Source organism: Dendrobates tinctorius, unplaced genomic scaffold (genome assembly GCF_039654945.1).
Source record: "Dendrobates tinctorius isolate UK_male_01 unplaced genomic scaffold, ASM3965494v1 ptg000020l, whole genome shotgun sequence".
Taxonomy (NCBI): Eukaryota; Metazoa; Chordata; class Amphibia; order Anura; family Dendrobatidae; genus Dendrobates; species Dendrobates tinctorius.
This window is the reverse complement of record NW_027361688.1, coordinates 6762566-6787008: the sequence shown is the minus strand read 5'-3', so window position 1 is coordinate 6787008 and position 24443 is coordinate 6762566. Positions and strand designations below refer to the sequence as shown.

Sequence of the window (24443 nt, the reverse complement as noted above, 5' to 3'; positions counted from 1 at the left end):
ACACACTTCTGGACACTAATGTATTGTGTCAGGCCCAGTGTATATCACACCACTGTATGACAGGCTGAATTTGGCAGGTGTGAAAAATGTTATATAGGACAGGACAGGATTGGAATCTCCCTAGAGTGTAGGTCTGTAAGAACGGAACAACTCCTCGACTTATCCTTACAGAGTCACACCCTTAGCTTCACTGTGGCCGTGATAACAGCCGTTACACAGTACTGAGAGAGCAGCGTGCACGTACACCGCTGTCCGGTGTATGTTAAATTGTCAAGCTCCGTGTTTTTGTATACGGACTGACACACGCTGTCTCTCTATAGTTTTGAATGTAATTAAACAGCAAATAGACTAGACTGTTTGAAAAACAGACAAAACTATAAGGTGGAGGTCTGTAAGAACGGAACAACTCCTCGACTTATCCTTACAGAGTCACACCCTTAGCTTCGCTGTGGCCGTGATAACAGCCGTTACACGGTGCTGTGTGAGGAGCGTACACCGCTGTACGGTGTGAAAAAATGCACGCTCAGTATCTCACCAGGACAAAAAAAAAGGATTGCTTTTAAAAAAGCAGTTTGCAGAGCAGTGTGAAACCAGCAATGCAGCTATCAGGTAGCCTTACAACCAACAGAGCTGATCCACCAACATATAGCCTCCCCTTGCACTGCACAGTGACTGGTGTGTTGTACAGGCAAAATCGCTAGCAGCAGCAGCTGATTTTTTTTCTTCTTCCCTGCCTAACGCTCTCCCTACAGAATCTGCAGCAGCAGCAGCTCTCCCTATTCTGAGATCAGCATGAGTAACATGGCGGTCGGCGTGCACGCCCTTTTATACCCCCTGTGATGCCCCCCAAAGCAAGCCAATCATTTGCATGCCCTTCTCAAAGATGGTGGGGACCGCTGCCTATGTCATCACGTTGCCCACAGTGTCCGTTCTTCCTCATTGGCTGAAAAAGGGCGCTGAAGCATCTTTTGAAACGCGACTTTGGCGCTAAAGTCGCCGACCTCGTGGCCGACCTCCCGCTGAGGTCGGGTTTAGTTTTATGAAACCCGACTTTGGCGAAAGTCGGCGACTTTTGAATTTTTTCGACCCGTTTCGCTCAACTCTAGTTAATTGTACTATCAGGAACAATACACACATGCTGAAAGCTAGGTGATCAGGGCCTATTAAGGGCTTTCAGCTTTTGTTTATTTTTCTTCCTGATATTACAATTAACCCACTTCGAGTCCTCTTCTCCTTTTTTTAAAGGATTTTGTATATACTAACATATACTTTTAAGTTAATTGCAGAAAAATTTATTTTTTTAGGTTTTTTTTTATAGTTGCGCTCAAGCGCAGCAGAGGTCCGAGGCTCGCTCACTCCAGGCGTCATTCTCCCCGGCTCCTCAGTATGATCGGTCGCATGGATTACAGTGGGGGACATTTAGGACAAGTGAGTATAAAGATTTTTATTTTATCCTTATTTTTACAGGTGGAGACAGTGGGAGCAGACTACTACTCTCATCATTATCCCCTGCTGGTGCTGGGAACCATGATGAAGGCAGCGTTCAGCACTCGGCACTTGGGAACAGAGTAAACTGTGCACTGATTCCCAGGCTCCGATATGTGTTGCACGGATGGCATCTGTGTGGGGTGCGTGTCACACAGACTTATTGTATTGAATGGGTATCATGCCATCCGTGCTGTCGTCCATGACACACGGTCCATGGAAACACACTGATATGTGCGCAGACTCATTCATTTCAATGGGTCTGTGTGTGTCACTGTTTCCGGTACATGTGGAAATTGTCACCACTGTACCTAAGATACTGTCGTGTGAAAGAGGCCTAATAAAGAAGTGCAATTTTTTTTGTTTAGTAAAAACGTGTCCACAAAAGTACAATCTATTTAAATCTAAAATTAACATGATCTGTAAAAACTATAAAAGAGAAAAAAAAATATTTAATGCCAGAATTGTGGGGTTTTGGTCACAATGCCACAAACAAAATGCATTAAGAAGCAATCAAAGCATCATATGTACCCCAACATTTAATATATATAAGTCCCAGATGTTTTGGAAAATTGCAACTCAAATAATTTTTATGTTATGAATTTCTCAATTTTTTTCACCCCAATAAAATAAAATTAAAAAAAAACACAAGCCCACACAACATTTTTTATTTTCCCACTGACAAAGTCAAAGTTACAGCTCTTAGGGCTCATACTCACTTGCGAGAGACTCGCACGATTCTCGTGCAAGTCTCTCACATGAAAACCCGGCACTGCCGCCAGCACTCGGACCGGAGTATGCGGCTGCATAGAAATACATGTAGCCGCACGTTCCGGTCCCAGTGACGGCAGCAGTGCCAGGTTTACATGCGAGAGACTCGCACAAGAATCGTGTAAGTCTCTCTGAAGTGAGTATGAGCCCTTAGGGCGGTTGCACACGTCCAGATAATTCCGGTACCGAAAAAAACGGTACAGGAGCTATCCATGTCCGTGTGGACACGTGGTACCTCCGTGTGGCACATGTGTGGCAATCGTGTGCCGCATCAGGACCACACGGACGCCGCTGGGATGAAGCCGCTACTGTAAGCGCTGTTCCCGGCGGCTGGTGCTGACCGCGGCTGACATTCTGCTCTCCTCTGCCGGCAGGAGAGAGGAATGAATGAAAACCCGACGTAGGGTCCCCCTCATGTTCATAACCAACCAGATGAAACTTACAGCTGGGGGCTGCATCCCTCAGCTGTCAGCTTCAGCCAGGTTGGTTGTGACGAATAGAGGGGTCCCCACGCTGTTTTTTTTAAATTATTTAAATAAATAATTTTAAAAAACGGCGTGGGGTCCCCTTTATTTTTGACAACCAACCTGACTAAAGCCGACAGCTGAGGGCTGATATTCTCAGGCTGGTAAGGGGCTATTGATCTTGGCCCCCCCAGCCTAAAAACAGCAGCCTGCAGCTGCCCAGAAAAGACGCATCTATTAGATGCGCCTAATGTGGAGCTTTGCCTGGTTCTTCCCACTTGCCCTGTAGCGGTGGCAAGTGGGGTAATAAGGGGTTAATGGCACCTTTCTATTATAAGGTGCCATTAAGCCCGGATTAGTAATGGAGAGGTGTCAATAAAGGGTTAAATAAACACACACACAATAAGAATAAATTATTTTAATGAAAAAATACAACACACACATTTTTATTATCTTTATTGTACTGGTAATTCCTTAGCAATGTCCTCTTTCTTCTGAAAAAAAGGTGAACATAATAAAGCAAATCTATAATTACCTGTCCGGCGCTCAGTCACGTCCCACGGCATAAATCCATCTCGGGGGTTAATATATTTACAGTCGGAGCGCTGCTAATACAACCGTTCCCGACTGTAAATGACGGGAATGAATGGAGCAGAGCGCAGACTCAGTGATGAACGGTGACGTCACCGCTAGTTACTGAGCATGCGCAGGCTGCTCCCATTCATTCCCCAGTGATTTACAGTCAGGAGCGGCTGTATTAGCAGCGCTCCGACTGTAAATATATTAACCCCCGAGATGGATTTACGCCGTGGGACGTGACTGAGTGCCGGACAGGTAATTATAGATTTGCTTTATTATGCACTATGGATTGGGGACTGGGACTTAGCCAAGCGTGAAGATTGAGAACTCTTCAATGTCTTACCTTTCACTCCTTTTTGTCTCATTGATTCTACAGCATGTGTCCTATCTCAACCTTTCTTGGCGTCCCCATCTCCTAAAAGTCTAACCAACTGCTCCTGACCTCCAAGAAGGGCCTCCCAACAGGCACATACAGTTGTGGCCAAAAGTATTGACACCTCTGCAATTCTGTCAGATAATACTCAGTTTCTTTCTGAAAATGATTGCAAACACAAATTCTTTGGTATTATTATCTTCATTTAATTTGTCTTGAATGAAAAAACACAAAAGAGAATGAAGCAAAAAGCAAAACATTGATCATTTCACACAAAACTCCAAAAATGGGCCGGACAAAAGTATTGGCACCCTCAGCCTAATACTTGGTTGCACAACCTTTAGCCAAAATAACTGCGACCAACCGCTTCCGGTAACCATCAATGAGTTTCTTACAATGCTCTGCTGGAATTTTAGACCATTCTTTGGCAAACTGCTCCAGGTCCCTGATATTAGAAGGGTGCCTTCTCCAAACTGCCATTTTTAGATCTCTCCACAGGTGTTCTATGAGTTTCAGATCTGGACTCATCGCTGGCCACCTTAGAAGTCTCCAGTGCTTTCTCTCAAACCATTTTCTAGTGCTTTTTGAAGTGTGTTTTGGGTCATTGTCCTGCTGGAAGACCCATGACCTCTGAGGGAGACCCAGCTTTCTCACACTGGGCCCTACATTATGCTGCAAAATTTGTTGGTAGTCTTCTGACTTCATAATGCCATGCACACGGTCAAGCAGTCCAGTGCCAGAGGCAGCAAAGCAACCCCAAAACATCAGGGAACCTCCGCCATGTTTGACTGTAGGGACCGTGTTCTTTTCTTTGAATGCCTCTTTTTTTCTCCTGTAAACTCCATATTGATGCCTTTGCCCAAAAAGCTCTATTTTTGTCTCATCTGACCAGAGAACATTCTTCCAAAACGTTTTAGGCTTTTTCAGGTAAGTTTGGCAAACTCCAGCCTGGCTTTTTTACGTCTCGGGGTAAGAAGTGGGGTCTTCCTGGGTCTCCTACCATACAGTCCCTTTTCATTCAGATGCCGACGGATAGTGCGGGTTGACACTGTTGTACCCTGGGACTGCAGGGCAGCTTGAACTTGTTTGGATGTTAGTCGAGGTTCTTTATCCAACATCTGCACAATCTTGCGTTGAAATCTCTTGTCAATTTTTCTTCTCCGTCCACATCTAGGGAGGTTAGCCACAGTGCCATGGGCTTTAAACTTCTTGATGACACTGCGCACGGTAGACACAGGAACATTCAGGTCTTTGGAGATGGACTTGTAGCCTTGAGATTGCTCATGCTTCCTCACAATTTGGTTTCTCAAGTCCTCAGACAGTTTTTTGGTCTTCTTTCTTTTCTCCATGCTCAATGTGGTACACACAAGGACACAGGACAGAGGTTGAGTCAACTTTAATCCATGTCAACTGGCTGCAAGTGTGATTTAGTTATTGCCAACACCTGTTTGTTGCCACAGGTAAGTTACAGGTGCTGTTAATTACACAAATTAGAAAAGCATCACATGATTTTTCGAACAGTGCCAATACTTTTGTCCACCCTCTTTTTTATGTTTGGTGTGGAATTATATCCAATTTGGCTTTAGGACAATTCTTTTTGTGTTTTTTCATTTAAGACAAATTAAATGAAGATAATAATACCAAAGAATTTGTGTTTGCAATCATTTTCAGGAAGAAACTGAGTATTATCTGACAGAATTGCAGGAGTGCCAATACTTTTGGCCACAACTGTAACTGCAAGTCTATGATATGTTGACTAGTGGTGAAGTGTTGACCAGATTCTTATCTGATTCACTAGAATTTGTCAAATTGCAGGGAATCGAGGATCAGCGTACACTGTCACGATTTGAGAATAAACGATCACATAGGGTGATTGCAGAAACCTGCCTGGGGCCAAGGAAAAACCCTTTAGGCCGGGGTCACACTTGCGAGAAACTCGCACGAGTCTTGCACCTCAATACCTGGCACTGCCGCTGGCACTCGGACCAGAGCATTCAGCTGCATAGAATTACATGCAGCCACAAACTCCGGTCCTGAGTGCCGGCGGCAGTGCTGGGTATTGAGGTGCAAGACTCGTGCGAGTTTCTCGCAAGTGTGACCCCGACCTTAAAGTGAGAGATGAATATACAATTCTTGCAAAAATAAAAAGTGACAGAATTGCTGGTCTTTCATTTAAGGACACATTACCCCCAATAAAAAAATAATAAAAGTCAATACAGTATATGTGCAGCAAAATTGTGTATTTAATACATACAATGTTCTTACTAAACCAAACCTTAATATGACTATATTGATTGGAGAATTAAGGAGTTATTGCATATGGAAGTGTGGCGCCCCCAGGAGTATGGTCGCCACAATGTCATTGCCTTTCTCCTAGGGAGGGTGATGTCAGGCTTGGAAGCAATGAAGGGTCTCTCTAGCAGTTAATCATTACATGCAACACAGTCCCACTCCAGGCCAGCAGAGGGAGCTCTGAACCAAAACTAGGGGAAGAGCTATTCTCTGGGGGCCAGGAGGGAAAATTAGTCAGTTAGGAGGGCAACGTGTGTAGACGTGGAGAGAGAAGCTGGAGGTTGAGCGGAGAATAGAGAGCTCACTCCTAGTGATAGCGCATGATCTGGAGCCTGGTCTCCAAGGTTGTATGGATACTGACGTTCCTGCTACAGAAACCAGAGGAATAGGAAGCTGTAAATGCTCTATTCCCACATAAGACTCGGAGGCACAACAGCGACAGGTGAGCCAAAAGAAGAGATAAAAGGCTACAGCTGTCTGCCATATGAGGTTGATCTAAAAGGAAACAAGAAGGAGGAACTTCAGTGTAACACAATACTGCATGTCCCTCAAGTAAGCGCTAGGAAGGAGACTACACAACCCATCTGCATAGAGAGATTTCTGAGTTGCTTCCAGGCTAACCAGCTCCTGTACCATCTGTCATCGGGACCCTGGGCTGCATTTACCATGCAAAGTAAAGGTAAAAAAACTGCACCCTGTTGTGTCCTTGCCTCCTTCCTGCAACATCTTCAGCACTGCTACATCTCTGTGCCAGACACTGCACCCTCTTCCCAAACACTTATCCTCACTGCCCTGGGACTGCAGCCCTGCCTGTGGAGGGCTACAACATCATTGCTGCACCACACCATCTGTCCCAGAGGATCTGTTTGCAGCGTCGGCTTAAGGGTGTGTGCACACGCTGCGGATTCTGCTGCGGGTCCGCAGGAATTTTTGCTGTGGTGTACAGTACCATTATTCCCTATGGGAATACAAAACTGCAGTGCAGACGGTGCGGATTTTTCCGCGGTTTTGAAACCGCAGAAAGAATTGACATGTCAATTCTTTCTGCGGATTCCGCTGCGGTTTGCCATCTCCATTGAGATGAAAAACCGCCGGGCAAAACCGCAGAGCAATCCGCAGGTAAAACAGCAGGTCTTTTGACCTGCAGATTTACCTGCGGATTTTACAAAATCCGCGCTGCCAAATCCGCAGCGTGTGCACGTAGCCTAACACCTTCCTTGCCGAACACCACAGATGGCGTCACGAATTACTCATAAACTTTATCCCATCTCTCAATTCCCTTTTTTACATGGGCGCCCAGGGCCACGGACCGGGTCACAGCTGCTGTGACACCTCCCTCTGAGAGACCGGCCTGGTACCGAGCACCCCACAGCCCTGGGAGGGCGTCCCAGAAGGAAGGAAAAAAAGGTTAAGTGAATGGGTGTAACTCCAACTTGATCTTTGTTTAGCCTTCAGTTTCGTTTCTTCCTTCTTCCGTCAGCCATGGCGTCTGCTGATCTGAGAGACGAGCTGCTCTGCTCCATCTGCTTATCTGTTTTTAATGATCCTGTAATGCTGAGAAGTGGACACAACTTCTGCTGGGTCTGTATTGATCGTGTGCTGGATACACAGGACGAGTCTGGAGTTTATTCCTGTCCTGAATGCAGAGAAGAGTTTCAGGAGCGGCCGGCACTGATGAGGAACATAAATCTCCATAATGTCGCAGAACGTTTCCTGATTACTCAGCAAGAACAAGAGGAGATCACCGGGATCTGCTGCACTTACTGTGTGGACTCTCCGGTACCTGCTGTTAGATCCTGTCTACACTGTGAGGCTTCTCTGTGTGATAAACACCTGAAAGTTCACAGCAAATCACCAGAACACGTCTTATCTGATCCCAGCACTTCTCTGGAGAGAAGGAAATGTTCTGTCCATAAGGAACTTTTAAAGTATTATTGTACTCAGGATTCCATCTGTATCTGTGTGTCCTGCAGTTTGGCCGGAGAACATCAGGGACATCGGGTGGAGATTCTGGATGAGGCCTCTGAGAAGATGAAGAAAAAACTGAGGAATGTTTTACAGAAACTGACCACAAAGAGAAAGGAGACTGAGGAAAGAGTCCGGAGTCTGGAGGAACAATGGAGAAAAGCTCAAGAAAAAGCAGCTGGAGAAGCCGAGAGAGTCACTGCCCTGTGTACAGACATCAGGAGACGGGTGGACGACCTGGAGAAGAAGGTCCTGAGTGAGATCTCCAGGCAGGAAAAGGAAGAGTCACTGTCACTGTCTGCTCTGATCCATCAGCTGGAAATAAAGAAGGACGAGCTGTCCAGGAAGGTGAGACACATTGAGGAGCTGTGTAACATGACGGATCCACTGACTGTCCTACAGGAACCAGACACCGGTGACTTGTGTGATCCTGAGGAGGAGGGAGGTGATGAGGACACAGGGGGACATGATAAACAGCCCCATGATGGAGATGACCTGGATGTGGCTGTGATCTCACACACATTACACACATTATGTGAGGTAATATCAGGTATAAGGAGCGGGATCTATGTGGTGAGTCCTGCAGACATATTACTGGATGTAACCACAGCTGCTAATAATCTCCTTATATCAGACGACCTGAAAACTGCGACCGGGACACGAGAGGAGCAGAAACGTCCAGAAACAGCAGAGAGATTCCACAATAATAATCAGGTGATGAGCAGGAGGGGATTTACCTCAGGACGACATTATTGGGAGGTGGAGATCAGTAGATCAGGGGGGTGGATGGTGGGGATGTGTTATCCCAGTATAGACAGGAGGGGGCAGCAGTCACTGATTGGATATAATAACAAGTTTTGGTGTTTGGGGAGATATAATAATCAGTATTCAGTGATACATGACAGTAGACAGGTCCGGTTACCTGACAAGATCTCCAGTGATAGAGTCAGGATCTGTCTGGATTATGAGGTCGGGCAGTTGTCCTTTTATGAGCTGTGTGACCCCATCAGACACTTACACACCATCACTGCCACCTTCTCCGAGCCCCTTCATGCTGCATTATGTGTATGGGGAGGTTCTATTAAGATATTAGGGAGAAGCAGCAAATGGAAGAAACCGTCATAATATAAGAAGTCCGGCCATAGACCGGTGACAGAAAACAAGTTTTTGATTGCTGAATCATTTGATCAATGGCTTTGAATAAGAAGGTGAGATATAGCTGATTCCTACATGGCAGCTGTCTGTATAAATAGATCAAATGGGTGTATGAACCCCTCTGTAGGAATCTGGTGATTGCTCTCTAGGTGCAGCTGTATACTGGGTATAACAATGTGATATCCCTGTGTAAAGTTGTGGATAATCTTCCTGTATGTCTCGGGTGTTATTCCCAGGTATTAAATATCATGGTTGGTTATTATATTTTCTTTTGTTAAAATCATAGAACCCCTTTAATCATTATTTTTCCTTCTTAATTGTTATACCGTAATTGTTAGATTTATTTTTTCGGTCTGATAATAAACTTTTGCAAGCTAAGAACTTGTTTAGTTTCTTAGATAATGTGTTTAATTATTGTGTTTGATTATTGGGTATAATTGCCTTATATACATGAAACTAGATGCAATATAAGAGAAACAAAAGCTCTGCATGAATTCTTAAATAAACAGGATAAAAAAACAGAATAAAGCATCATCATGTAGCTAACAGTTTTAAAATTTTCACTAATTAATGCAAGATATCACAAAACATTCACAAAGTGAGGCGCGTTATCAACGCGTTTCACTCAACATTGAATAAGATATACATTATTATTTTGTAAAACGATGACGATGTGGTCAAGGTGATGAGCGCTGTGATCTATTCTATTGGTCACATTAATGATCAGTGGCCGCTAGAATGGAAAAGGTACCACCTGGTACCTGATGACAACCAGGGCTCCTTTTGATTAGCTGGCCTTGCACAACCTCATTGTTGAGACATGACACATATTACATGCTGCGCCAAGTCAATTAATCAAAAGGAGAGCCGTGAATGCCAGCAGGTAAGAGACGCTACTCTCCGTCCCATTCCAGCAGTGGTCATTGGGCCGTACAAATATATTTGCACCAACTCCAAAAATTATAGAATAAATTCAATATATCATCACAATAGTTTGTAAGTCCTGGACAGCCAGAAATCTATGATAGTGTAGCATGCACTAAAATGCTAGTCCTCCTGGTGTACGTGTCATGCCATAGTTGCCAAAAATCACAATATAAATGTCCAAACAATTATATTCCAATAACCTGTAAAGTGAAATAGAATAATATATTAGTAATAATAATAATATATTGCCTAAAATCACATTAGCTGTACAGCTTACTAGTGAAGGGCAAGGTCGATTCTCGATTTAGCGTTGCAGTGCTCGAGCGAGTATCAAGCATCGTCAAGTATCGCGTGGTGCTCTATTGTTCGTGTCCCCGTAGGAAGCCGCGTGCCGTACTGGAGCCGGGCATTTCTGTGCTGAAAGAGAGTGAGATATTCAGTGCTCGAGTTTCCCATTGACTTCCATTATGATTGGTACTTGAGTCTAGCGGGTCCGAGCATCCGACCTGCTCGATTCGAGTAACGCACACTCGAGCATTTACTCATTACTAGTGATGAGCGAGTATACTCGTTGCTCGGGTTTCCTTGAGCATGCTCGGGTGAGCTCCGAGTATTTTGGCGTGCTCGGAGATTTAGTTTCTGCACGATTTGCGGCTGCTGGACAGCCTGAATACACGTGGGAATTTCCTAACAAACAGGCATTCCACACATGTATTCAGCCTGTCCAGCAGCCACAAATCGTGCAGAAACTAAATCTCCGAGCACGCCAAAATACTCACCCGAGCATGCTCAGGGGAAACCCGAGCAACGAGTATACTCGCTCATCACTACTCATTACTAATTGTGATCAATAAACAATAGCACATGGCCTCCATAACACTTCACATTACTCTCCATCACTTGGTACAGCTGGGTGTTCTTATTTGGTTTCATCCCAATTGAAGACTATCACATACTTTCCATCACACAGACGCGCAGCAATCCTATAAGTCACAACTCTCACAAAAGGCACAAATGCTCAGAAGTGACATTTACACGACATAGGGTTGTATTTTGGATATTCCTCTATGACAACATTATCAAAACAAATCCATTTCCACCTGTGTATCACCTATCTCTACCGTTCGCACCCCAGGCTTGTGATGCTTCATTCAAGTCCACATCTATATCATAAATGTTATCATTAATGGCAGCAGCCACCTTGGCTATCAATGATGCATGGTAAACCACCAAACCAATCCCCTTAAGGGTGTGTGCACACGTTGCGGATTCTGCTGCAGAATTTTCCGCACGGATTTGACAAAATTCAGAGGTAAATCCGCAGGTCAAAAGACCTGCGGTTTATCTGTGGGTTTAGGCTATGTGCACACACTGCAGATTCACCTGCGGATTCATATCTGCGTAACCGCAGGTAAAATGACCTGCGGTTTTTCCTGCGGATTGGCCTGCGGTTTGCCACCTGGACAATGGAATAGGTGGCAAACCGCAGCAGAATCCGCAGAAACAATTGACATGCTGCGGGAAAAAAACCGCAGCTTTTCCGCAGGTAAAAATCCGCAGCATGTGCACAGCAGAATGTTAATCCCATAGGATAACATGGTACTGTGCACTGTCTGCAGAACTGCTGCAGTTCTGCTGCGGTCAAAACTGCAGCAGAACCGCAGCAAAAACCGCAGCCTTAGGCTATGTGCACACACTGCAGATTCACCTGCGGGTTTTTATCTGCAGAACCGCAGGTAAAATACCTGCGGTTTTACCTGCGGTTTTGCCCTGCAGTTTGACACCTGGACAATGGAATAGGTGGCAAACCGCAGCAGAATCCACAGAAATAATTGACATGTCAATTGTTTCTGCGGATTTAAAACCGCAGCTTTTCCTCAGTTAAAAATCCGCAGTGTGTGCACAGCAGAATGTTAATCTCATAGGATAACATGCTACTGTACACTGTCTGCAGAACTGCTGCAGATTTGCTGCGGCCAGAACCGCAGCAAAAACCGCAGCGTGTGCACATGGCCTTATTGCAGATTAGCCTGCGGTTTGACACCTGTCATGTAGCAGGTGCCAAACCGCTGCAGAATCCGCACAAAGAATTGACATGCTGCGGATTTAAATCCGTGTAGAAAATTCCGCACCATGGGCACTGCATTTTTCGATTTACATAGACTAAAAGGGTACTGTACAACGCAGCAGAAACTGCTGCGGATCCGCAGGGCTAAAACCGCTGCGGATCCGCAGCAGAATCGGCGATGTGTGCACACACCCTAATTCCCTTTCAGAGACTTAAACACAACAGACAATAATTTTCCTCCGGCAGAAGGATAAGCTGGCTTTCTTGGTGAACAGGCACACTCTTCTATTTTTCTTCTAAGGCTGGAGTCACACACAAGGTAGAAAAATACGGACCGTATTTTACGTCCGTAATACGCATAAATGGATAGTACTCCGTATGTCATCCGTTGTCAGGGTGTGGCCATGTATTTTTCTCATGTAAGCATCCATATGTAATCCATATGGCATCCATATACCATTTTTTTCTCGCAGGCTTGCAAAACGGACATATAATGGAGCCCAATGACAGGTTTTCAAATCCAAACGAAAGAATAGATATATACACATAGAATACATATATATATATATATATATATATTAGCTGAAGAGCCCGGTGCTGCCCGGGCATAGTAACTAACTGTGGTTAGTTATAGCAAATTATAATTATCCTCCATCCCATAGTCCAGTGCCCATATACCCATCATACATATCCTCCATCCCATAGTCCAGTGCCCATATACCCATCATACATATCCTCCATCCCATAGTCCAGTGCCCATATACCCATCATACAGTAGTGGCCAAAAGTATTGACACCCCTGCAATTCTGTCAGATAATACTCAGTTTCTTCTTGAAAATGATTGCAAGCACAAATTCTTTGGTATTATCTTCATTTAATTTGTCTTAAATGAAAAAACACAAAAAGAATTGTCCTAAAGCCAAATTGGATATAATTCCACACCAAACATAAAAAAGAGGGTGGACAAAAGTATTGGCACTGTTTGAAAAATCATGTGATGCTTCTCTAATTTGTGTAATTAACAGCACCTGTAACTTACCTGTGGCACCTAACAGGTGTTGGCAATAACTAAATCACACTTGCAGCCAGGTGACATGGATTAAAGTTGACTCAACCTCTGTCCTGTGTCCTTGTGTGTACCACATTGAGCATGGAGAAAAGAAAGAAGACCAAAGAACTGTCTGAGGACTTGAGAAACCAAATTGTGAGGAAGCATGAGCAATCTCAAGGCTACAAGTCCATCTCCAAAGACCTGAATGTTCCTGTGTCTACCGTGCGCAGTGTCATCAAGAAGTGTAAAGCCCATGGCACTGTGGCTAACCTCCCTAGATGTGGACGGAAAAGAAAAATTGACAAGAGATTTCAACGCAAGATTGTGCGGATGTTGGATAAAGAACCTCGACTAACATCCAAACAAGTTCAAGCTGCCCTGCAGTCCGAGGGTACAACAAGGTCAACCCGTACTATCCGTCGGCGTCTGAATGAAAAGGGACTGTATGGTAGGAGACCTAGGAAGACTCCACTTCTTACCCCGAGACATAAAAAAGCCAGGCTGGAGTTTGCCAAAACTTACCTGAAAAAGCCTAAAGTTTTGGAAGAATGTTCTCTGGTCAGATGAGACAAAAGTAGAGCTTTTTGGGCAAAGGCATCAACATAGAGTTTACAGGAGAAAAAAAGAGGCATTCAAAGAAAAGAACACGGTCCCTAGAGTCAAACATGGCGGAGGTTTCCTGATGTTTTGGGGTTGCTTTGCTGCCTCTGGCACTGGACTGCTTAACCGTGTGCATTGCATTATGAAGTCAGAAGACTACCAACAAATTTTGCAGCATAATGTAGGGCCCAGTGTGAGAAAGCTGGGTCTCCCTCAGAGGTCATGGGTCTTTCAGCAGGACAATTACCCAAAACATACTTCAAAAAGCACTAGAAAATGGTTTGAGAGAAAGCACTGGAGACTTCTAAGGTGGCCAGCAATGAGTCCAGACCTGAATCCCATAGAACTCCTGTGGAGAGATCTAAAAATGGCAGTTTGGAGAAGGCACCCTTCAAATATCAGGGACCTGGAGCAGTTTGCCAAAGAAGAATGGTCTAAAATCCAGCAGAGCATTGTAAGAAACTCATTGATGGTTACCGGAAGCGGTTGGTCGCAGTTATTTTGGCTAAAGGTTGTGCAACCAAGTATTAGGCTGAGGGTGCCAATACTTTTGTCTGGCCCATTTTTGGAGTTTTGTGTGAAATGATCAATGTTTTGCTTTTTGCTTCATTCTCTTTTGTGCTTTTTTATTTAAGACAAATTAAATGAAGATAATAATACCAAAGAATTTGTGTTTGCAATCATTTTCAGGAAGAAACTGAGTATTATCTGACAGAATTGCAGGGGTGTCAATACTTTTGGCCACAACTGTACATATCCACCATCCCATAGTCCTGTGCCCATATACCCATCACACATATCCTCCATCCCATAGTCCCGTGCCCATATACCCGTCATACATATCCTCCATCCCATAGTCCAGTACCCATATACCCATCACACATATCCACCATCCCATAGTCCCGTGCCCATATACCCATCATACATATCCACCATCCCATAGTCCTGTGCCCATATACCCATCACACATATCCACCATCCCATAGTCCCATGCCCATATACCCATCATACATATCCTCCATCCCATAGTCCAGTACCCATATACCCATCACACATATCCACCATCCCATAGTCCCGTGCCCATATACCCATCATACATATCCTCCATCCCATAGTCCAGTGCCCATATACCCATCACACATATCCACCATCCCATAGTCCCGTGCCCATATACCCGTCATACATATCCTCCATCCCATAGTCCAGTGCCCATATACCCATCACACATATCCACCATCCCATAGTCCCGTGCCCATATACCCATCATACATATCCTCCATCCCATAGTCCAGTGCCCATATACCCATCACACATATCCACCATCCCATAGTCCCGTGCCCATATACCCATCATACATATCCACCATCCCATAGTCCCGTGTCCATATACCCATCATACATATCCTTCATCCCATAGTCCTGTGCCCATATACCCGTCATACATATCCTCCATCCCATAGTCCCGTGCCCATATACCCGTCATACATATCCTCCATCCCATAGTCCCGTGCCCATATACCCGTCATACATATCCTCCATCCCATAGTCCCGTGCCCATATACCCATCACACATATCCACCATCCCATAGTCTCGTGCCCATATACCCGTCATACATAGCCTCCATCCCATAGTCCCGTGCCCATATACCCGTCATACATATCCTCCATCCCATAGTCAAGTGCCCATATACCCATCACACATCCTCCATTCCATAGTCAACCATTATGACATCATAACGAACGGCGGGGCTTGCAACCTATGATGATGTGGGGAAGGTGACCTGACGGACGGACGGACGGATGTGTCAGAATAGAGAAAGATAGGTTTGCACAGTTTAGATAGGTGACAGTTACTACAATGGGGAAACAGCTAGGAAAGTGTAGTGGACGTGCAGTACCTTGGGTTGACCATTAGATGGCAGGGAGGAGTGTGAGCAAAGGATTTGACATCAGCTTAGGGCTTTAGAAACCGTTGGTCATGGGGGGCGGAGTTACAGTGACAGGGGACCGGGAATGCTATAAATACTGAGGGAGGGTTCCAGAAGGTTCCAGTCCCCAGGGGGAGCTCAAGTGACAGGAGGACTGCGACAGTCTGTGCACTCTGAGGAAAACCAAACCAGGGGGACTGAGGAGAGAGAACGTCAGGGGGTGGTCCTGACAGGAAAGTACCGTAGAATAGACGAGGTAAAGCATATCGTACTGAGAGAGACTACTGTTCAGTAAAAGTACTGTTGGTTACAGGCCTAGGGCGGCCACAGTGACGGATCTGACAGGAGTGTCAACGAGTGAAGAGGGGACGGTGTACGCATACACGTCCCCAGTGTAAAGTACGGTGTGCGGGAAACGGCTCTGGAAACGGAGGGCCGACAAGGGAAGCGAAGTAAAGTGAATTGCTTTGAAGTGCGGTGTATTGCGGAGGCTGTCAAGTGGGCGGCCAGAGAATAAAGCTTGGACCTGTTGTACCCGACATCTGCCTCCATTGTCTCTGTTACATCTCTGCGCGGTATAAAGAGGGACCACCCCCCAGCTCGGCCTACGACCCTACATTTGGCGTAGTCGGCAGGATAGCCGCCGCTAATACCTCATCTTCTGCGGCAGGCCTGCCGCAAATAATGGAAAAGAACTTGGACTATGCTGCTTGGAATATAAACACCTGTGGATTACAAATGACTTACCTGTGGAATATGAATTGGGGCGCTGTGACAGATCTGCGTGGCCAGCAGAGGATCCGGGGCGGTACCGGGTACTGTGCAGTATGGCGGTGTTGCTTCAGCGCAGAGGAGAAGTACAGGTGTTTGCAGTTGTTCAGAATGGACTGGGACCCCCTCCAACGTACCCCAAAAGGAAGCAGTATGTGCCGGGAGATCGACGCTTCCATATATTGGACCCTGACAGGTGGGTGGAGAGGCCTGCCGACACCCCACCTCACAGAGGGAGTGGCACAAAAGAAAAACTTGGCTGCGGCTGTCTGACGCCATTCGAGTGCTGCCCAACGGACGGTATGAGACGCTGCGGGTGTCGGGGCATCGGCCGCCTAGAGTGGCAATGGCGGCAGGAGATGGAGCTGCACCAGAAGTCATCTTTAGAACCACGGGCAGGCAGCGGGATGCTGAGCCGGGGAGCGGAGCCTGAGCGGAGTCAGCGAGAGAGGCCGCCACCAATACCGGCAGAGGACTTTTCCGCGGAGCCCCCGGGTCTGGAGGAAAGGCCCGCAGGACAGTGGAGCGAGGAACAGAGGCTGCAGGGAAAGTCACGTGATGGTGAGACGGAGGCCGCAGCGCTGGGGAAGGTGAGAGTACCCCCGGCCCCACCAGTGCTTCCGCAAGCGGCCCCCACCATACTGTCACAGCACCCGGCCCCCTGTGCCCCGGAAGGCCTAGTTACATCGGGCCCTGTGGTGTATGCAGAACTGGGCGAGGCCCCCGCTCAAGTCCCCGAACTACCCCGCCCGGAGTCACCAGTGCAGAGCTCACCCAAAGAAGACGCTGCTGCGCTTCCCCTGCTAATAGCAGCTGCATCGTTGGAACCGTCCATTACTCCGGCTTCGTTGGAAGTAGTGGATGCGGCCCGTCCTGAGGCCGCGGTTATGCCGCCGCTGGAGTCGGCTGCGGCCGACTTAGCGGGCCCTGTGATTCCAGCCCCCGAGGACCCGGTCGTCTCCATTTGCCACCTGACCCCAGCGGCTGCTGGGCCGCAGAAATCTTCGGCCATTTCTGTCTTGCGGTCTTTCTCAGTGGAGTCCCGCCCACAGGACTCCAGGGCCTGTGCTGTTCCCTCCGTGAGGTGATCAGGAAGAAGGCCCGGGAGCAGGAAGTGTGGAACCTGCTTCACACTCAAGGAAGAGGACTTGAATGGACACCCTCAGTAGCCCCAGGGCCTCCACGGCTGTGGGGTCCCTCACTACTAGCCACAGCGTAGTCAAATTAGACTGTCGAGAGTTTGGTGCACTGTAGTGCAGGTTCTGGAGAACAGTTCTAGTTTAAAAAAAAAAAACGTTTTATTTGCTGAGTTTATTATTAGTATGTTCCTCTTACAGGATGTTATTTGCTTATTTGAAACCTGACAGAAGGGGGATACGGAGAAGCGGAGGAGTGTACAGGTCCAAGGAAGGGGGGAGAAAGAAGACATGCAATGTTCGTTGTTATATGTTGGTCTTAGAAGTAAAAAGAAAATGGAAAAATAAAATTATAAAAACGGGGGTACTTGTGATATTGTAAAGTTGTTTTGGTGTACAATATGCACAAGAAAATGCAACAGGTCCGGGTAAGAGAAGGTCTGAGGGACCAAAGGAAAGTGTGAGATCCGGTAGGGGTCTAGAAGTTGAGAGGGTCTGGGAGACCGGGACGCCGACCATGACATGTAATTGAAAGAAAGATGAAGGTGTTGGAAGACGTGAGAAAGACAGCCGTCCTAGGTCAGGTCCCCTACACCACGGACACCCCTGAAGAAGGAAGGCGGGCGCCGGCAATGATCTGGTAGGTGTGTGGCCTCGATCATGGCATACCGGATAGTGAAAGGTAACAGAAGGGGAGAGTAGGGGAAAGATACATGCCGTAGAGAGAATACGGGTGTACCTTGCCCAATTTGCAAGATGTTGTCACGTGGCGTGCGCACTGGCAAGTAGCGGTAGGCTGCTTGGAGCATGGTGCTCCCAGTTGGTTCGGCCCCCACGGGTAGTGGGTTTGGCCCAACAGCTGGTCTGACAACAGAGTGTAGGTGAAGCTTCAGAACGACAAAGGCAGGGACTACAGATTGTCGAGGACGACAATAGACAAAGGAAGGGAGAGTGTGGGGAAGGTGACCTGACGGACGGACGCGTCAGAATAGAGAAAGATAGGTTTGCACAGTTTAGATAGGTGACAGTTACTACAATGGGGAAACAGCTAGGAAAGTGTAGTGGACGTGCAGTACCGTGGGTTGACTGTTGTGAGTTCATTTTTCCCTTCACCATTGAGGTCTGATGAACTCCCTCCTCTGGTGAAGGATGGTAGTGAGGCTGATTACCAAACACCTGGGCAGCTAGATGATGACTGGGTGGCTGGAATTGAGGACTGGATATAAGGCAGCCGACGCCCTTCTGCCTGGCTGGTGATCCTGCTGGATTCTTGGAGACCAGTCTGATTCCTGCGTCTCAAAGCTAAGTTTTTCTGCTCTGCTTTGTACACTTCAGTTTTGTTTTGCCTTGTTTTTTGGGAGTTCTGCCATCCCCGGCCGGGGGTGAGCTGAATTCCATTTTTGTCTCTGATCTGTTGATCTTTTGCTCTGTCTTCATAATATACCTGAGTGCTGATTTAGTCTTTTGAAGCCTAGCGACTTCAGGGCCTGTTTTTCCTATCAGTCGGTTGGCACATTTTGGATAGGGTTTTTGCGGATGGCAGACAGCAGCTTTCCTGTCCTGTCCTATTTTAGTTAGCTAGGGCCCCATCATTCGCTCAACCTATCTTTCTATCTGTGTTAGTGTTTTCATCTTGCTTCACCGTCATTATATGTTGGGGGCTGCCTATTGCTTTGGAGTCTGCTCTGGGGCAGTTTAGTTTTTCCCCTTTCTGTCTTTAGGCTATGTAGTTCTCCGGCTGTGATCGAGGGGTCTAGGGCACCGTAGGAACCCCCCACGGCTACTGCTAGTTGTTGTGGATAGGTTCAGGGGTCTGCAATCCGATAGCTGCCAACCTCTCTGGTTTTTCTGGGCTTAGCTAGTATTTTGTTTTTTCCTCCTTCGGTGACTCATCATAACAGTTGACTATTAGATGGCAGGGAGGAGTGTGAGCAAAGGACTTGACATCAGCTTAGGGCTTTAGAAACCGTTGGTCATGGGGGGCGGAGTTACAGTGACAGGGGACCGGGAATGCTATAAATAATGAGGGAGGGTTCCAGAAGGTTCCAGTCCCCAGGGGGAGCTCAAGTGACAGGAGGACTGCGACAGTCTGTGCACTCTGAGGAAAACCAAATCAGGGGGACTGAGGAGAGAGAATGTCAGGGGGTGGTCCTGACAGGAAAGTACCGCAGAATAGACGAGGCATCGAGGTAAAGCATATCGTACTGAGAGAGACTACTGTTCAGTAAAAGTACTGTTGGTTACAGGCCTAGGGCGGCCACAGTGATGGATCTGACAGGAGTGTCAACGAGTGAAGAGGGGACGGTGTACGCATACATGTCCCCAGTGTAAAGTACGGTGTGCGGGAAACGGCTCTGGAAACGGAGGGCCGACAAGTGAAGCGAAGTAAAGTGAATTGCTTTGAAGTGCGGTGTATTGCGGAGGCTGTCAAGTGGACGGCCAGAGAATAAAGCTTGGACCTGTTGTACCCGACATCTGCCTCCATTGTCTCTGTTACATCTCTGCGCTGTATAAAGAGGGACCACCCCCCCAGTTCGGCCTACGACCCTACAATGACATCAGCGTCGCCATGGCAACCATTGTGACATCATAATGAGGGGCGGGGCTTGACGTGCACACACTTTTTCCCCAGTATGTAGATAGGGGCATTATGACATCATAATGAGGGGCGGGGCTTGATACACACACACTTTTTCCCCAGTATGTAGATAGGGGCAAAATTGTTTGGTGAATTGAAATGCGCGCGGTTAAAATTTCGCCTCACAACATAGCTTAGGACGCTCTCGGGGTCCAGACGTGTGACTGTGCCAAATATTGTGGCTGTAGCTGCGACGGTGCGGATGCCTATCCCGGACATACACACACACACACACACATACTTACATACATACACACACTTTGAGCTTTATATATTAGATATATATACATGTCATTGAGACACATATATATTTATATATTTATATTTCACAGAGTTCTTCATAGCAGAATAGCCGCTAATTCAATTGCCGGCTTCTGTCAAATCATTCCCCAACCCGACATGAAATGACACATGGTTACATTCAGTAAACCATTTCATTTCATGTTTTTATAATATGTCCCTGACTAATAATTAGATGACGGTTCGTGTGCAAAATTTGGGAGGTGTAGGTGTTAAGGGGTTAATTCATTGTAAAAAAAAATGCATGGGCTCCCACTTTAATTTGACAACCAGAGAGGTAAAGTAGGTGAGTGAGGGCAAGATTTTAATAGCCATGAGAGAGACCATTGTTTTTGGCCCCCCCTGCTACAAAAATCTGCCCCCAGACACCCCAAAATGGCGCATCTATAAGATGTGCCAATTCTGGCACTTATCCTCTCTATTCCCATTGCCCTGAGCGGTGGCGAATGGGTTAATATAACAAAGGGTTATTGTCACCATTCCATTGCAAGGTGACATTAAGCCGATTAATAATGGAGAGGTGTCAATAAGACACCGATCCATTATTAACCCTATACTAAGAAAGGGTTAAAAACCACAGTCTTTTAATGAAATAAATACACCAAGTTTTTTGACAAATTTTTATTAGTCTGGCAATCCAAAATAAAACCATGACCTGCAACAAAAATAACATAAAAAATCACCAATATCCTTACCTCTCCGCTGTTCAGTCATGTCCCACACTGCAATCCTGTCATGATCCAGGTTGGATTATGACAGATAAAAGCACTAGTAACCTTTTTTTTCCTTAAGTTGTGTGCTTAAAGATAGTTTTGCCCCTGGTGGCCATTAGGGTCATTGCACTGTGGTGGTTTCAGTTCTAGTTTTGCCCCCGGTGGCCGTTAGGGTCACTGCACTCTGATTACTTTAGTTAGTGCACGTGATTATGAAGCAGGTGTGATTTCTGGCTCTTACCTATAAAAGAGTGTTAGGTGGTTGCAATCACGTTTGGTGATAGTGGTCATTTCCAACCATCCTTGGTGGTGGAAGGAGCTAGAGAGAGTTCCTTGCATCTCTGACAAAGCTTGGTGAAGTAGCAACGATTCTGGAGGAAAGCTGCATTCTGGTGGTGGACTCTGCTGTTGCTGGGAGCAATAGCAACAGAGCAAAGCTGTTTTGTAACTTTCCTTTTGTGTGTTTCAGTGCAGTGGTGGGATTAGTTTCTGCACCGTCGATTTCATTAGAAAGGGCTAGGTGCAGGGCGAGCTAGGGTTCTTAGGTTCCAGCTCGGCGACAGGTGCGGAGCCTGTATAGGGACTGTTAGGAGTGTAGAGACTGGCTCAGGAAAGTGCAGGAGGTCTCCATGTCCCCGTTCCCTATCGCAGGGCCCTCCATTGTATCAGTTTCCCTGGTGTTTCCCTTTATTATTTAAATTCGCCCTGCTGGAGGTGGTGTATCCGGCTGCACGTTATATTATATAAATTCGCCCTGCTGGAGGCGGTGTATCCAGGGTCACGTGTGCCATAGAAATTCGCCCTGCTGGAGGCGGTGTGTCCAGTCACACTTTGACCATCACAAATGCATCAGAAGGGGTTAAATAGTTTACAATGAGGACCGGTGCTAATGCGACCAGCCTCACTGTAATCTACTACAAAATGAATTGAGATAAGATACATGCTGTATCCTATCTCAACCTTTCTTGGCGTTCCCATCTCCTAAAAGTCTAACCAACTGCTCCTCACCTCCAAGAAGGGCCTCCCAACAGGCACATAACTGCAAGTCTATGATATGTTAACTAGTGGTGAAGTGTTGACCAGATTCTTATCTGATTCTCTCACTAGAATTTGTCAAATTGCAGGGAATCGAGGATCAGTGCACACTGTCACGATTTGAGAATAAACGATCACATAGGGTGATTGCAGAAACCTGCCCTGGGCCAAGGAAAAACCCTTTAGGCCGGGGTCACACTTGCGAGAAACTCGCACGAGTCTCGCACCTCAATACCCGGCACTGCCGCTGGCACTCGGACCAGAGCATTCAGCTGCATAGAAATACATGCAGCCGCACATTCCGGTCCTGAGTAGAGTTGAGCGATACCGTCCGATACTTCAAAGTATCGTATCAGATGGTATCGGCCGATCTTTAAAAAAAGTATCGGTATCGCCGATTCCGATACCGGAAGTCCCATTCAAGTCTATGGGACTTCTGGTATCGGAATAAGAAAAACCCTTTCCTGCCCTTGTACAGCCTCTCTGGGGTCTGTACGGGCCTTTCGGGGGGCTGTGCCGGCCTGCCAGGGGGTCTGTGCAGGCTCCGGTGGTCTGTGCCGGCCTGCCGGGGGGCTGTGCCGGCCTGCCGGTGGTCTGTGCAGGCTCCGGTGGGCTGTGCCGGCCTGCCGGGGGGCTGTGCCGGCCTGCCGGGGGGCTGTGCAGGCTCCGGGGGGCTGTGCCGGCCTGCCGGGGGGCTGTGCCGGCCTGCCGGGGGGCTGTGCAGGCTCCGGTGGGCTGTGCCGGCCTGCCGGGGGGCTGTGCCGGCCTGCCAGGGGGCTGTGCAGGCTCCGGGGGGCTGTGCCGGCCTGCCGGGGGGCTGTGCAGGCTTCGGTGGTCTGTGCAGGCTCCGGTGGGCTGTGCCGGCCTGCCGGGGGGCTGTGCCGGCCTGCCGGGGGACTGTGCAGGCTCCGGGGGGCTGTGCCGGCCTGCCGGTGGTCTGTGCAGGCTTCGGGGGTCTGTGCAGGCATCGTCCGATGGGACTACAAGTCCCATCGGGCGATGCCTGCTACCATGACAGTGATTGACACATTAGCCAATGATGGGACAGTAGTAGTCCCATCATCCGGCTAATGTGTTAAATGTAAAAAAAAAAAAAAAAAATTACATGCTACATACATACAACATGCATGCTACATACATGCTACATTCATACTACATACTACATACATGCTACATTCATACTACATAAATACTACATGCAACATACATACTACATATATACTACATACATACTACATATATACTACATGCATGCTACATACATACTGCATGCTACATACATACTACATACATACTACATACATACTACATACATGCTACATACATGCTACATTCATACTACATACTACATACATGCTACATTCATACTACATAAATACTACATGCAACATACATACTACATACATACTACATATATACTACATGCATGCTACATACATACTACATGCTACATACATACCACATATATACTACATACATACTACATACATACTACATACATACTACATGCTACATACATACTACATGCTACATACATACTACATACATACTACATGCTGCATACATACTACATATATACTACATGCATGCTACATACATACCACATATATACTACATACATACTACATACATACTACATGCTACATACATACCACATATATACTACATACATACTACATACAATACATTCATACAATACATACATAGACATACAGTACATATAACATAGAGTAACATACTTACCAATACTTGTCACATTGTTCCCCGAAGCCATTGTCTTTTCCGGAATAAATATTAACATAACAAACCACAAAAATACTCACCCACGATCCGAAGCAGTCCACGAGTGTGTCCCACGACGATCTTGGGTAGAGAACTGCAGCATCAGCTGTTGCTGCCGTTCTCTACGGGCTGCAGGAATCCAATGACGGAAGGTAGGTATCCTTCCGCACTGTATTCCTCCGCCACTTAAAAAAAAAAAAGTCCCTAGTCTCACTTTATGCCATTGCTGTGTGGGAATTTCCCACGCAGCAATGGCATAAAGTGAGACTAGGGACTTTTTTTTTTAAGTGGCGGAGGAATACAGTGCGGAAGGATACCTACCTTCCATCATTGGATTCCTGCAGCCCGTAGAGAACGGCAGCATCATCTGATGCTGCCGTTCTCTACCCAAGATCGTCGTGGGACACACT

At 46.7% G+C, this 24443-nt stretch overlaps 1 protein-coding gene and 1 long non-coding RNA gene across 2 annotated transcripts in view; one reads left to right on the top strand and one right to left on the bottom strand.

Moving 5' to 3' along the window:
* Nucleotides 1-7066: 7066 nt before the first annotated feature.
* On the top strand, nt 7067-9465 carry LOC141083346 (tripartite motif-containing protein 14-like). Its single transcript, XM_073567558.1, has one exon. It carries the CDS (start codon nt 7447-7449, stop codon nt 9052-9054), a length of 1608 nt encoding a protein of 535 aa, XP_073423659.1. The 5' UTR covers nt 7067-7446; the 3' UTR covers nt 9055-9465.
* A 792-nt stretch (nt 9466-10257) lies between these two features.
* Nucleotides 10258-24443, bottom strand: part of LOC141083347 (uncharacterized) — a 128795-nt gene continuing 114609 nt past the window's right edge. Inside the window, exon 3 of the long non-coding RNA XR_012230693.1 lies at nt 10258-10428. This is a non-coding gene — a long non-coding RNA (uncharacterized lncRNA). The remainder of the gene's footprint in view (nt 10429-24443) is intronic.

Bases quoted from the DNA above. Each gene is read 5' to 3' on its own strand.
- LOC141083346 (XM_073567558.1), top strand. From the start codon at position 7,447: ATGGCGTCTGCTGATCTGAGAGACGAGCTGCTCTGCTCCATCTGCTTA.